At 45.4% G+C, this 13,814-nt stretch overlaps 1 protein-coding gene across 1 annotated transcript in view; it reads left to right on the forward strand.

The window, feature by feature from the left end:
• HECTD4 (HECT domain E3 ubiquitin protein ligase 4) overlaps positions 1-13,814 on the forward strand; it is a 159,495-nt gene that overhangs the window by 103,570 nt on the left and 42,111 nt on the right. The window contains exons 37-45 of the mRNA XM_069081884.1: positions 173-362; positions 2,503-2,584; positions 3,015-3,217; positions 4,265-4,400; positions 5,819-6,001; positions 6,892-7,056; positions 7,433-7,602; positions 8,044-8,159; positions 11,126-11,229. Coding sequence (XP_068937985.1) covers positions 173-362; positions 2,503-2,584; positions 3,015-3,217; positions 4,265-4,400; positions 5,819-6,001; positions 6,892-7,056; positions 7,433-7,602; positions 8,044-8,159; positions 11,126-11,229 — 1,349 coding nt within the window. The remainder of the gene's footprint in view (positions 1-172; positions 363-2,502; positions 2,585-3,014; positions 3,218-4,264; positions 4,401-5,818; positions 6,002-6,891; positions 7,057-7,432; positions 7,603-8,043; positions 8,160-11,125; positions 11,230-13,814) is intronic.

Genomic DNA, 13,814 nt, shown 5'->3' on the forward strand with positions numbered 1-13,814 from the left:
AGGTGCAGTCTTGTTCCAGTTTGTCATTCAGTGGTATTTAACGTGCCTCGACGCACAGCAGGGCCAATTTTATATGGGAGGAGACAAGATAGGGGCAGCCTTTTGCCAGGGCAGGGGCACTAGGAGCAGAATTGTGAACATCGTCTAATGGGGTTTTGCCTTTTGCTTGAAGGATGCCAGACTGTGCTTTCTCCTACTGCCTCTGAACCGGATACAGCCTTGGCAAAAGCTAGTCCAAAGAATTCCATCAGAGGTGACAAAGACCCTGGAGAGGAGAGCGAGGCAGTGGATGGCAAGCTTTCTATTTTTATTCACAAGAGGGAAGATCAGTCATCCCATGAGGTCCTGCAGCCATTGCTAAGGTAAATCAGACCTGGCCAGCCATTGAGATGGCAGCAGAAGGTGGGGATGATAGTGGAAGTCTCCCTCCTCACTCATCAGTTTTGAGGCCTCCTCATCACATCAGGGGGTCTCTGGGCTCTCAGAGCCTGAGGAGGACACTGCCCTTTGGGCATCTTTTTACCAAGCTGTGTCGGGCATAATGAAAGCCTTTATCGTGGTGTGTCAGAGAGGCTGATCCCAAGCCTGGCCATGGGGCAGTTGGCTGGTCAGCTGTGGCTGCCCAGAAAGACTATTTCCCAAACCACAGAGCTCTGGCAATCTGCATCAGTGGCCAGAGACCCTATGCCATGGAACCCGGTGATCTGGGAAGTGTTGTACCATGCATGTGAAGTGGGTGGATCTTGGAAACATGCTCAAGTAAACACATCCTCAGTGTCAAAATATTGCAAACCCATGAGGATCCTATTAGAGAATGAATGAAGGCATGAATGGAAAACCTTTCTTAAGCCCTTAACCTGTGCCAGGCACTGTGGACATAAATACAAAAGCAGATGGCCCCTCCACTATGGTTTTTATTCTAACAGGAAGATCTGTCACGTGTAAGGGAGTGGTAGCCAAGGTATTGGGGGCTTTGATTTGGGAAGTCATAGGTGCATAAGGCAAGGCATAGGAGAGGGCCTTTCCAGTAAAACTGATTTGATTACTGCACCCATATCAGGAGGTAGAAAAGGAGGTGGCCTGCTTTGTACCCAGCAGAAGGGAAGAGGGCAAGCAGGTGACTGGGCCAGGTAGTCATGTGGGGTGTCAGGAGTGGCCAGGTATAGGGGGCCACTGACTTGGAGTCAGAGGACTTGGCTCTTTCCCTTACCAGTCTTATAACCTGGCACCCTGGTCCTAGGGAGGCTGTGCAAGTGTTAAAACTGGAAATGTGACTGTGACTGTCCAGGCTAATCAGTGGCAGAGGCAGCTTCACCCCCATGGCTCCTGACTCAGTCTGGCTCTTTCACTGTGCTGTGCTGACAAACAGGAATGGTGTCCTGCAGCCTGAGGGAGCTAGAGTAGTTGTTTGGATCTAAAGCTGGACTAGTGCCTGTTATCCTCAGCCTCCCAGAGGAGCCCTCGGCCAAGCATTAGAACGCCTGCCATGGCATCGAGGGGCACCGCTGTGCTCAGGGCTCCGGCCGTAGAGCTGGGGTCAGATGCGGGAGGGAGGCACGCCATCAGTTTTTGGACATGACTATGAGGTTTGCTCTTTTTCTTCTCTATTTCATTTGTGGGCAGTGTTCTTTTAAATTAATAAATCAACGAGGTATTATAAGTCCAATTGGCCTTTCTAAACACAGGCCTCCCCATGTCCTTGCCTCCCCACCCCCAATCAGTAAGTTCTCTATTTGGCTTTCCAGCCTTCTCAGCACTGGCTCTTCCCACCCTTCTAGTATTGCCTGCCATGTTCTCCGCAGCGTTTGATCCAGTGACACTGACCTCTTTGTTGTTCCAACAAACAAGACTGCAGGCATCTTCCCCGCCTTCCCCAGGAAGCCTGTCCTGGTCTCTGTCCAGCCCTAGGGCCACCCTTCTGGATCATTGCTATTCATGCTCTGTCTGTATTGTGTGTCCCTATTCCCCACTAGACTGTGAGCTCTTCCAGGGCAGGCCTGTCTCTTCCTTTTCCTCTCTTTGTGTTCCTGGTGCTTCTCACTGTGCTGGGCACACAGTCGGTGCTTAACTACTCCTCTTGTCCAGCCTCCCACCTCTTGCTTCTGGGTGCTCTTGGCTGACTCTCCCTGTGCCTGGAAGTCTCTCTCCCTCCTCACATCTGCCCCCTGTAAAAGACTCAGCTCAAGGGCCGCTTGCTTTAAAGGCCTCTCCTGATCTGCCATTTATTGTTGGGGAGGGGGAGGAGAGTACAGATTGTGAGCTCCTTGAGGGCAGGGCTTGTTTCACTCTTACAGTTGCACCACTAGAGGTCCTAGGGGACACAGTTGGCACTTACAGAATGCGAGTGATAACTGTCTTGTTGTGCCCTTGTACTTTAGTGTTAAGCAGACCACTTCCCGTTGGGGACTCTTGTCCTCCTTTTTGTTGCCCACTCATCTCTTTTTTCCTGCTAACTGCCTGCCCCCCCCAACCCCCCCACTTCCTTTTCCTTTGCATTTGCAGCAGTTCTGAGGGGCGGCCATTCAGACTCGGCACAGGTGCCAACATGGAGAAAGTGGTGAAAATGGACCGAGACATGACAAAGGTGAGCCTGGCATGGAGGACCCTGCTCTCCTCAGGCACATGTCATGCCTGCATCCAGCAGCATCCTCCATTGGTCAGCTCCATCCATCACGATGGAGAAATAGAACATCAGATCCCCACAAAGCAGGACAGGAAAACGGGAAATTTTGGAATTTCTCACAAGCCAGTGTCTTAACTAAGGCTATTTTAAAGTAAACTGATCAAAGACAGTTACCTGTGTTAAAATACACATCCTGAAATGTGAAGAGAGGATAGGTGTTAAAGATGCGGGCTCTAGAATGGTACTGTGGTATTTTTTTTCCTCAACTCCATTTAGATAAGTACCACAGCTAAAAACAGATTGGCAGCATTTAGGTGATAAGGCTATTAATGGCTAGTATGGGACCCAGCAGGGCCAAGTGTCCCAAACATCTATCGTATTGATTTCTCAGAGTGGCTGCTGTGAAGTGATTACAGAAGAGGCTGCAGCTGCCCTTCGGAAAGCGACCAAATGGGCCCAGTCAGGCCTCATCGTCAGTGTTGGGCCTCCTGTGGAAACTGTCAACCCAGAGACCATGAGTGGGCTGTCTACAGGTGACAAAAAGAAAACTGCTCAGACCTCAATTTGTCGTGAGAGGAATTCTGAACTTGCCAGGTAGAGACTTTCCAAATTGATCTAAAATTTATTCTTTTAGGGACTGGCTTTTAGGACTTGATTTGGTATCATTCCCTTTACCTGTTTGAAACAGAGACATACAAATTTATGAGAATATGAGTCATTTCCCAAATGATAAATGGTCAATGGATCTAAACAGGCATTTTTCAAAGAAATCAAAGCTATCTTTGGTCGTGTGAAAAAAATGCTCTAAATCACTGTTGATTAGAGAAATACAGATTAAAACAACTCTGAGGTACTACCTCATGCCCATCAGACTGGCTAATGTGACATATAAGGAAAATAATAAATGTTGAAGGGGATGTGGGAAAGTTGAAATGAGGACATCAATCATAAAGCACCAACTTCTCAACCATTAGAATTGTGGTTTGCTTGGGTCTAAACAGAGAATTCTCTCAAGTCTTTGACATCTATGTCAGTTATAGGCTTTTCAAAATGCACGGTTTGGAGATGCTAATGGAGGTCCAGAGGGCCACAGTCAGGCCAGGGAAAGAAAAGGGAATTTATTCTGAAGGACTACTCTAGGAAACACCAAATATAACTTGAGAGAAAGAAGTAGTAGACTTTATTGTCGTTCCTTCTCTCCAAAGCTCAAAGCCTCCCACTCCCAGCTCTCATTACACATAGGCAGTGTTTTTCCCCGTAAAGGAAGATGGGTCAAAAATAGCTATTCTTGGGAAGGTCATTTTGTGCTGGAAACCCCAGAGCAGATGAGGGTTAGGGCCTCCTTCACCTTGAGGAATTGTTCTGTGGATGGGAGATCTTTGAAGACCTCCACTAAGAGAGGAAGAACAGAAAAATACCTGTTGGAATTCTCAGTTCCCGAACTGCTAAGCCTCTCTGTACTGATAATCTGCTTTATTCTCTCCATACCTGTCAGCCTAATGCACTTTGACTTACTCTGTCAAGCCGCACTGGTTTCATTGTGACAGACAGATATTCCAGGGTAGTCATGATGCTGAAAGCCATGTCCTTTCCTCGGTCAGCCTTCTTGGGCACATGATCCCATTCTGTCTCCATCTCCAGAACTGACCCTGTGCGCCCATTCATCAGTGGCCACGTCGCCAACAGCATGGCAGCAGAGGTGATCGCCCTGCTTCATAGTTTGTTAATGGCACCCGAGTCGAATGCTGCTCAGATATGGACGACGACTGCCGAAAAGGTAAGCATTACAACTTGGCTAAGCTTAGTTGACATTAAAGTCATAATGGTATTAATAATCATTTTAAATTATAATTAATTAAGAATAATTATGTGTTTATAGTATATATAATTAATAATAAAGGTACCTCATTGAAAAGGAGATCAGTTGTGGCTCTCAGTGTTTTGTGGTATAATAGCAAGGACAGTGACTTTGGAGGCAGAGGAGCTGGGTTTAAATCCTGTCTCTGATACTTACCCTCTGTGTCACCTTGATCTTCAGTGTCTTTCTCTGATAACCTGTGAGGTCCCTATACAGAAACACACATGAGATTTTAGTAAAGGGAAGTTGGGTAAATATTGTTGATGATCCTTGTCTGGCGGTTTTGGCAGGGATTTTTTTTTTTTGGTCCTAACACTTCATAACATCCCATTTTCCTTGATCACAATTCCCCCTTTGGAATTCAGACCTTAAGATTTACTCTGCAAGAAACTGTGCTTGGTGCTGGAGGATAGAAAAATGTTAAATTATACTGCTCCTGCTCTCAAAGAGCTTATATTCTGTTGGCCATAAATATGAGAGATGCAAGGTAGACTATGATGGGGGCAAAGTCAAGATTCTTTCTCACCAGTGGGGGTGGTGATCAACAAAAGGTTTTATAGAGAATTTGTCTGTTGTGTTCTATATACTGACGTAAGCTGGTCCATGTATGGTGCAGTTGGTTTAGCTGCACTGAAGTGACATGATTGATCATAAAGCATTAAACAGCAGTACTTTTTTTAGTTTATTTTTTACTTTTAGTTTACAACATTCAGTTCCACAATCCTTTCAGTTCCAAATTTTCTTCCCCTCTCTCTCCTCACCCCCTCCCTCCCATGGCAGCATGCAATCCAATATAGGTTCTACAGATACCTTCACATTAAACATTAGTCAAGTTGTAAAGAAGGATTATAACCAATGGAATGAACAGCAAGAAAGAAGGAACAAAACAAGAGAGAGAGTGCATAGTTTAACAGCAGTATTTTTTACCTAAAGCTCTGTAATCAATTCCCTCTTTACTGCAATAGTCTTTAAAGTGAATTCCTTATATCATGTCTTGAAATTAATTAGATATTGAGGAGACAGTATAAATTAGATCATGTGGACAGTTTTTGTTTTGCTTCCCTAGCAATAGTGTTCCATTTTCCCATATGATGAAGGTTATGTTTGCCAGCTCGGAGATTGTACAAGAGCCTCTAGACCTGTGAAACTCACACCGCTGGCCCTTGGAGCCTCTATGGGAGCCCCATGGGATTGTTGTATCTGTCATTTAGAATGCAGAAGGACTGAACCCACCTTATCAATCATGTGGCCACTCCATTTTCTTTCTTTTCTAAGAAGGGTTCATACCAAAAAGTGATCTAGATTCCAGCCCCATCCTCTCTCTTCCATTCCCTTAGGTTCTGTCTCAAGCCCTGATGTACATCCCCCAGCTGGGAAAATATGCTGAAAGCATCCTGGAGAACGGGAGTAGCAGTGGCCGGAAGCTTGCCAAGCTTCAGAGGATTGCCCGACAAGCCGTGGCTGCTCTGTGTGCACTTGGGGGCTTTAAAGAGACCATCAAGATAGGGTCTGAAGTCCAGGTAGTACACTCTGTTTCTCTCCTCTTTATCCCTGAACTTTCACTTTGGAACTCACAACTTCTTCTTGCCCTGCTGAAGATCTGTAGAACAAGCCTTCTAAGCCCAATGAGACAGTTAGAGGTTAAAGCTAAATTCTGAAGTGACTTATTCAGTCCTGAACCCTTTTACCAGCTACTTATTTAAAAAATGAGTGATCCATGGGGCGACTAGGTGGCTCAGTGAATACAGCACCAGCCCTGGAGTCAGGAGGACCTGAGTTCAAATCCGGCCTCAGACACTTAACACAAAAAACTAGCCATGTGACCTTGGGCAAGTCACTTAACCCCAATTGCCCTGCCTTCCCCCCTCCAAAAAAGGAAAAAAAAAATGAGTGATCCAAGCAGCTGGAACTGGACCACCATTGCTCCTACCTCCAATGATACATGTTTCATTTCCTCATTATCTGTGAGGTCTGGAGCCTGGAAGTCTCTGACTGACTTTCTGCACTTAGCTAAGTTGGTCTTTGGATGGGGAATCCACAATTTATCTGTAGCCCCCAACTTCTGAAGTCTTCCCAGCTTGCTATGACTTGCCAGAGGTCACCTTCAGCTGGTATAGCCTTGGAGAGCTCACGACTACCTCCATGCCATGAGAGAACTCTGGAGGAGGTTCACAGTGGAGGCATTTGTGAAGTAATTTTATAAAATACAAACTCTTATCTCATTGAGTTTCGCCAATTGTCTGTAGCATTTGAAGAAGGTCGGTTAAGACTGACACAAATGTCACTTCTCACACTCAGTGCCATCTTTTAAAGTTTGAGGGTGTCTTTTACTTCGGCCACAACAGGGCCTCCACTACAGATGACTGGCAAGCCATGGGCATTCTTGGGGCTAAGTCATTTCTCTCTCTAGGTATTGGGGAGAGGAATATCCGGGAGCATTGGAGTAGTGGCATCAATCAATGAGCAGGAAGGTATAGCCACTGTCAAATTTCCACCCATAGACTGTAGAAAGACCTCGCAAGCGTCAGACACATTGACTATTCCATTATCTAGACTTTGTGTTCCAAGATCCGAGGTAAGGTCATTTTCAAATCCAATGTCACTCTCAATGGTCATTTGCACAGTCATGAGTAATATATAGAGATTCTATATGGAAAATCTGTAGCTGAATTAAATGTGGCTTACGATGGTGCATGCGTCTGGTTGTGGGCATCTCAGAGCAGTGTTTGTGTGGAATCTGCCGTGTGCGTGACGTGAGATGCGCTCCTTTGTTGTGGAGAGCTCCTGTGTTCGCTGCTTTGTTGTGATTTTGTTTTCTGTGTGTGTGGTATTTTTTAAATTGACTGTGCAAAATAAGAATTAACTACTCCAGATGATAACACCCTCATTTCTTAGAAACTAACTACTTGAATTTAACTTTTTGCCGTGCCCCCCCCCACCACCGCCATCAGGCCTTGCCTCTTCATAAACTGTCCATTACTGAGAAGGTAGTACAGGCAGTCCAGTCCATGTTGCTTCCTCAGGAGGGAAGTCTATCTATTCATACCTCACTTCCTGCAACAGGAGACGGCTCAGCCCCAGTAATGGCAGTGGTTCGGCTCCTTGCTGAGATCAGGACAAGGTGAGTGGGCCGCTCGTCTCTCTCGCACCCGTAAGCATGTGCGCTCACCTTAGAACATGGGGAGTAGGGTGGAGAGCACGACGATGGCCACCTGGGGACTGCCCAGTGCAGCCAGTGAGCACCAGCTCTGAAACGGCTTGGGCCTGCCTTATGCTGACCCTTTGCCGCTTTGGGGCTGAAAACACATTCTTTTGTGTCTCCCTCATTGAGACTGTGGATCATTCCCTTCAGCACCCATGCCACCTAGCACCAGTAAATTCTGTGCATCCTCATGGGCCCTGGATGAATCCAGCTTAGGGAAAACCAGAGGACTCAGGGCTTAGAGCCCAAGGGTAGCCTAGGAGGCAGGGGCAGACTTATCTGAAGCTCATTTCTCAAGGTGACCACATTAAGATCTTACTGACAGTTCTGAAATGTTCTTAAATATCTTTGACCATCAAGAGCATGCCTGGTCATGGCCCAGCTTTTAGAAGACAGTTTGTTTTGTGAAGAATTCCTACAGCAGTGTCCAGCAGCTATTGAAGTCCTCAACCTCGTATCCCAGGAATGCAGTCCTGGTAAGTGCCTCCCATCATCCGGCATCATGGTGGCCATATAGCACCATCTGCATTACTGGGGCCCATTTCCTTAAGCACCTGTCATATAAAGCACTCAGAGCCCAGGACTCAGGGCTATAGCACTGCACAGGCCTGCACCGCCAGTATGAAAAGACACCTGCTGTAAATGAATTATCCCTGCTTTTAATTTTATTCTTCAAATTTATTTTCAAAATTTCAAAATTATTTTCAAATTTATACCATTTCACCTATTTTTTCTCACTAAAACTTAACGATCCTTAGGGATGTTAGTCTCTATTGCTGTTGTCAAAATTTGGGTTGAAAACAAAGTTAAGTGTATACTGTAAGAACTGTCCTTTAAGTGCATATATAAATGAAAATTCGCCTTTTGTTCCAGGGGCATAATTAGAAAGTTGTGAAGAATCATTTTGAAGTTAAAGATTAGATTATCATTTCCTTACTGCACAGGAACTTTTACCGTTCTAGAAGGAATAAACGTGTATCTTTTGCTTTCTTTAAGGTTTTCCTTATTTTTTTTCTTCTTTGAACGGAAATGGGTCATTTTCTTGTTTCTGTCACTATAGATTCCCTTCTACCTTTTGCCTTTCCCCATGCCTATTCCTGCTTTGGGTCTCTGACCATTCTTTAAGTTCTTTCACCTTTTCGTTTCTTATTCATTATCTGCTTTTGTGACTTGTCCTTATCAGACGTCATAGCTAGAAAATAACAGATTGTAGAATATAGACAGGGCTGAAAGAAAGCCCAGGAGAAATGAGGATGTTTAGTTGTAAAACTTAAAGGAAATCCATTCAGCTCCTAAACTGAAATTAAGCAGGCCCAAATTTCTCCCTGAATGAACTTCATGTCTTGTTTGAGCTGCGTCCCAATCTGACTAACTGCAGTTTAGGTGTTTCTGTCTCAGGCTTCTTTTAGAGACAGGTTTTGACTGATTTTAAAGGTCATGTAAAATCAGCATCCTGCCAAAGAATTTCAAATGGCCTGCTAAAAACGTAGGGTTGCCTCTGTGTACTCTCCTGTTTGTCATGTGACCCACAGCAACTAACCATCAGCAGTCTGTCTCTGGTCTAACCTGTCTTTGGCCCAAAGAAGTTTAGCCTGTTTTAATTTTAGCCCCTGCTTACTGCCAAGTTGTGCAGGTCTGATGTAAATGATCAAATTCATCATTTGCTTCTTTAAAGTATCTGCTTTCTAAGCTTAGCAGAGTAAGGTTATCTTATCAGTTACCTTCTACTAAATAATCACAATTTGTGCATTGAAAAGTGACTTCACTACTGCAGAACTAGGCAGCAGCTGAGACTTATGTTTGCGGCTCCTGGTAAGCATTTCCTTTTTGTTTACTATGTCATCCACAGAAGAAAACTGCTATTAGTAAAGTGCTCTAAGTCCATTCAGGATTCTTCCTAATCGGTTAGGGGCAGGAAGCTCTGAAATTTCATGTCCATTATGTTCCTAAGGCCTTGCAGCTTACACTCTTTTCTTTGTTCTTCTCCTTTTTCTTTAGTTGGGTCTTCTGCTTTCCCAGGATTTCAGCTTTCACCTCTCTGAAGACAGCTCCCACATATTTGTCTGCAGGTCCAATCCTAGTCTATTTCCAGCTACCTTCTGAATATTTCCACATGTCTGCTCTGCTTACACCTCTGAGTTAACATGCCCCAAACCAAAACCATCCTGCTCTCTTCCCAGCCATTCTGCTCCCAGAGTTCTTTAGTGGGTCTGTCATCCTCCCAGGCTTAAAGCCACAGAATCCCGTTTGCAAAATTCCCCTGTCTTTGTCCTAGCCCCACACCTAGGCAGCTTACCAGGGCTAGCTGTCATCCAGCAGCTCATTTCCACACCAATCATCATCCCCACCTAGTTCTTATTACTTATTAACTGATTTCCCTGCCTTCCATCAGCTCACCCTTCCCTCAAGTTAACCTTTTTTAAATCAGCTTTGAATATGTCATTCCCCTGCACAAAGATGGCTTCAGTGGTTCCCGCTTATCCAACAAATCAAAATCCTGCTTGTCAGCTAAGCGCCCATGGTCCTCCTGGGCAGCCCCAGCTGCCTTCTTCAGCCTTGTCTCTCGCTCATTTTGTCCACAGACTTTGTCCTTCAGTCAGGACCTGCGACATTGTGCACCGTCTGTCCAGGGTGCCTCAGCATCCCTGCTATGGGGCCGTGGCTCACATGCTTTCCTCTTTGCCTCTACAAAGTCTGGAAGGTTTCTCTGTCTCTGCTCAGAGAAGGCCTTCTCCCCCCCCCCCCCCAGCTGATTTACTGTGGCCTCTCCACTGCTCCATCATTGACCCGAGTCCTGCCAAGAACCCCCCATCTAACCAGAAGCAATTCAGAGACTCTCTCATACTTTGTATGCTCCATAGTGTCTAGTGCACATGAAGCCCCCAGTACATAGTAAATGAATCAATTAAGGTGTTCTTTTTTTTAAAAAATCTCTCTCTTTTTAAAAATGTCCAAGATAAACTGCCTCCTAACCCCCCTACTACACATAGAATGTCAGCTTCTTGAGGGCAGGCACTGTTGGGATGTTTGTCTTAGTATCTCCCAACTCGTTATCATAGTGTCTTACACTTAATTGGTGCTTAATAAATGTTGGTGAAATGTGTTGGTTGTTGAAGCCAAATTATGAGCAATTTCTTCCTATTCTAAAAGATTTGGAATTCCTGGAATGGGAGAGAAGCAGTGTGGCCGAGTGTGGCAGAGGGCTGGATGGGCAGTCAGGAAGATTGGGGTTAAGTCCTTGCTCTGTATTCACTGTGAGTTCTTAGGGCCTCAGTCTTTTCATCTAGAAAATAAAAATCGAGAAAAAGTGATATTTATATTCACTACTTCATAGGATTGAGAAAAGAGGATTGTAGATCTTAAAATTCTGTGTAAGTGTGTGTTGTGTCCTGTTGCTGCTCTCTTGTGGCGGATTTCCCACGTTTGCTTTGTGATGTTGCAGGGGAGCGGCTTCTGATTGTAGAAGTGCAGTGTGAGAGGTTAAGAATGCTCTACCGAGACTGTGCTCGGCCCCCGCCCCCACCTCTCCAGGCAGACCGCAGACAGGTAAGCCTCAAGCAGGCCTCAGAGTCTGCTTTTTTGTTCTTTTGTGACAGAGAGACCTAGCCCTTGGGCTAAGAGTCAGGGCATCTCAAAACTACTGGGCAAAGAAAGCATTGACAGAATTTACAAGAAGGGTTTGAGTTGCTGCTTTGTTGAGGGGCATTTTGTGTCACACTGTGTATTTGTTACTACTGATCAGAATCAGAAATTCTGTTCTGGGATCTTCTATCTCCTCTGCCTTACCCCTCATAGTATGGCCTATCATGACTTAACCATCATCCTACCCCTTTGAATCCCTTTCCCCTATGTTCTTGCCAATTCTCAGCCCTGGATCAGCCCACCAGCTGCTGCCTTTACTGCTGGAGAAAACCTAGGATCTATGAAGCCTGGCCCACTCCTCTGACCTGAACTCAACTGGGCATCCACTTCTGATTGACCCTTTCTTGTTATCTCCTCAGGGGTTCTTGAGAAGTCTTCCCTTCCTCCCTCCCTCCACCAGGGTATCCCCACACCACTGTCTCAACAGAGGGCATCAGCTTCAGTTTTACTGAGAAAATTGAGACCTTCCATCTTGGTTCCCATATCTCATCCCCAGTCCACCGTCACCTGTCTTCTCTTCCTTTGCCCTAGTCTCGGAAGAAGCATCAGCCATTCTTCTTGTCCAGGCCAACTCTCTTCTTTTGTGCCCTTGATTCTAGCCCCTCTCACCTCCTCTACCATATGTTGCTTGATGACTCTGCCTCTCGTCCTAGGTATGACTGCTTCCCCAGAACCTACAGACAGACATGCTTGGCACATTTCACCTGACCCTGCCAGGCCCTGGAGCCACACTACATTCTGGCTTCTGACTACTTGACTGACGCCTTTCTCCAAAACTGCCAGTAATCTCTTTACTGCTAAATGTGATGGCCTTTCCTTAGTCCTCATTCCCTTCCTACAGCTTTTGATACTGGAGGGGGTAAGGGGTTTGACTGCCCCTGCTCCTGGATTCTCTGTTGTCCCTCACTCCTGGTCCTGCGCCTCAGTTTCTTTGACTGGTTCCTCATCCATCTCACCTACTAAACACAAGTGTCCTCCAAGGCCCTTTCCTGGTCCACTTCTTTCTCTGTTGTTTCTCCCTTGGTGATTTCATCTGTTCCCATGGGTTCAGTGATTATCCCCTTCGTCTCTCTGCAGAATGCTAATCTCCCATCACCAACTGCCCACCAGAAGCTCTGCCCAGTTGGCTCAGCAGCAGCCCCAAGACTGCAGGTCCAAAACTGAGTTCCAGTAGTGTTCCTCAGTGTCTGTTCTTCCTGCATTCTGTGCTTTCTGTTGAGGGCACAGCCATCCTTCTTGACTCCTGGGTCCCGAACTTCATCAGTGCTCCAGACTCTTCCTTTCTCATTCTTCACCTTTCCCTTGCTGAGCCCTGTTGTCTCCCTTGCCAACATCATGCTTATAGTCTCCCCCTCTCTCATCTGGTTTCCATACATCTGCCAAAAGAAGCTTCTTGGTCTGACCGTGTCACTGCTGCTCACAAGTCTTTAGATGCTGCCTTTTTCTCTCTGGGATAAACTAGGATAAAATACTTGCATTCAAGGCTTTCCACAATTTGTCTCTACCTGCTTTTCCAGTCTCATTTCATGTTACTTCCTGCCACATACAACACCCTCCAGCCAAATGGGACTTCTCTTGCGTTCCTTCTACAACATCCTTATAGTCTTACAAACTGTTGGCTGTGTCTGGAATGTGCTCCTTCCTCTGCTCTATTTCTCTAAATCTCATCCTTCCCTTCCACCCCCCCTTACATTTTCCCTAGTAGAATGTAATCTCCTTGAGGGCAGGAGCCATTTTTTTTTCCATTTTTGCTTTTTCTTTGTTTCCTTGTATTTCCAGTGCCTTGCACACAGTAGACATTTAAATATTTGTTAAATTGTATGGAATCTTACTGAATTTGGAGAACAAGAGCACAGTATTTTGAAGTTTGAAGGACTATAATAGATCATTGGTAAAGGAATCAAGCTCTTAAATTTCTGAATGAGCTTGATTTTTTGGTCAATGCAAAGAAATTCCCCCTCTATCCACTTGTATACATAATCGTGGTGGTTCACAAACTCTTGGCAGATTCTGACACTTCCATTTGGGACCATTGAAGAAGGTATACCTGGTAGATTTCCACAAATGGGGTGTTTGTGTAAGAGGCTGGAGGATTGTACCTGCTTTCATTGGGGTGCTAGCCTGAATTAACCAGGAGTTCATTAAGCAGGCCCCTAACATATTACTTTACCACAGTGCATGTGCAGTATACTCATTAGCTGTATGACCCTGGGCAATTCATTTCACGTGTATGAGCTCTAGTCTCCTTCTTGGTAAACTGAGGAGCACAATGCCTGTGGTGCTCACTTCATACGTTAGTTGTGATGCTAATAGACATAATAGATATAAAGTACTTTGCAAAATCTTAGTTTTTCTGTAAAGGTCAGATGGTGGTGGTGGTGGTGGTGATGGTGATGGTGATGGTGATGGTGGTGGTGGTGATGGTGATGATGATGGTGGTGGTGATGATGATGATGATGATGATGATGATGATGATGATGATGATGATG

Source organism: Petaurus breviceps, unplaced genomic scaffold (assembly GCF_028583685.1).
Source record: "Petaurus breviceps papuanus isolate PSGF00001 unplaced genomic scaffold, PetGlider_PUasm1.0 99, whole genome shotgun sequence".
NCBI classification, from domain to species: domain Eukaryota; kingdom Metazoa; phylum Chordata; class Mammalia; order Diprotodontia; family Petauridae; genus Petaurus; species Petaurus breviceps.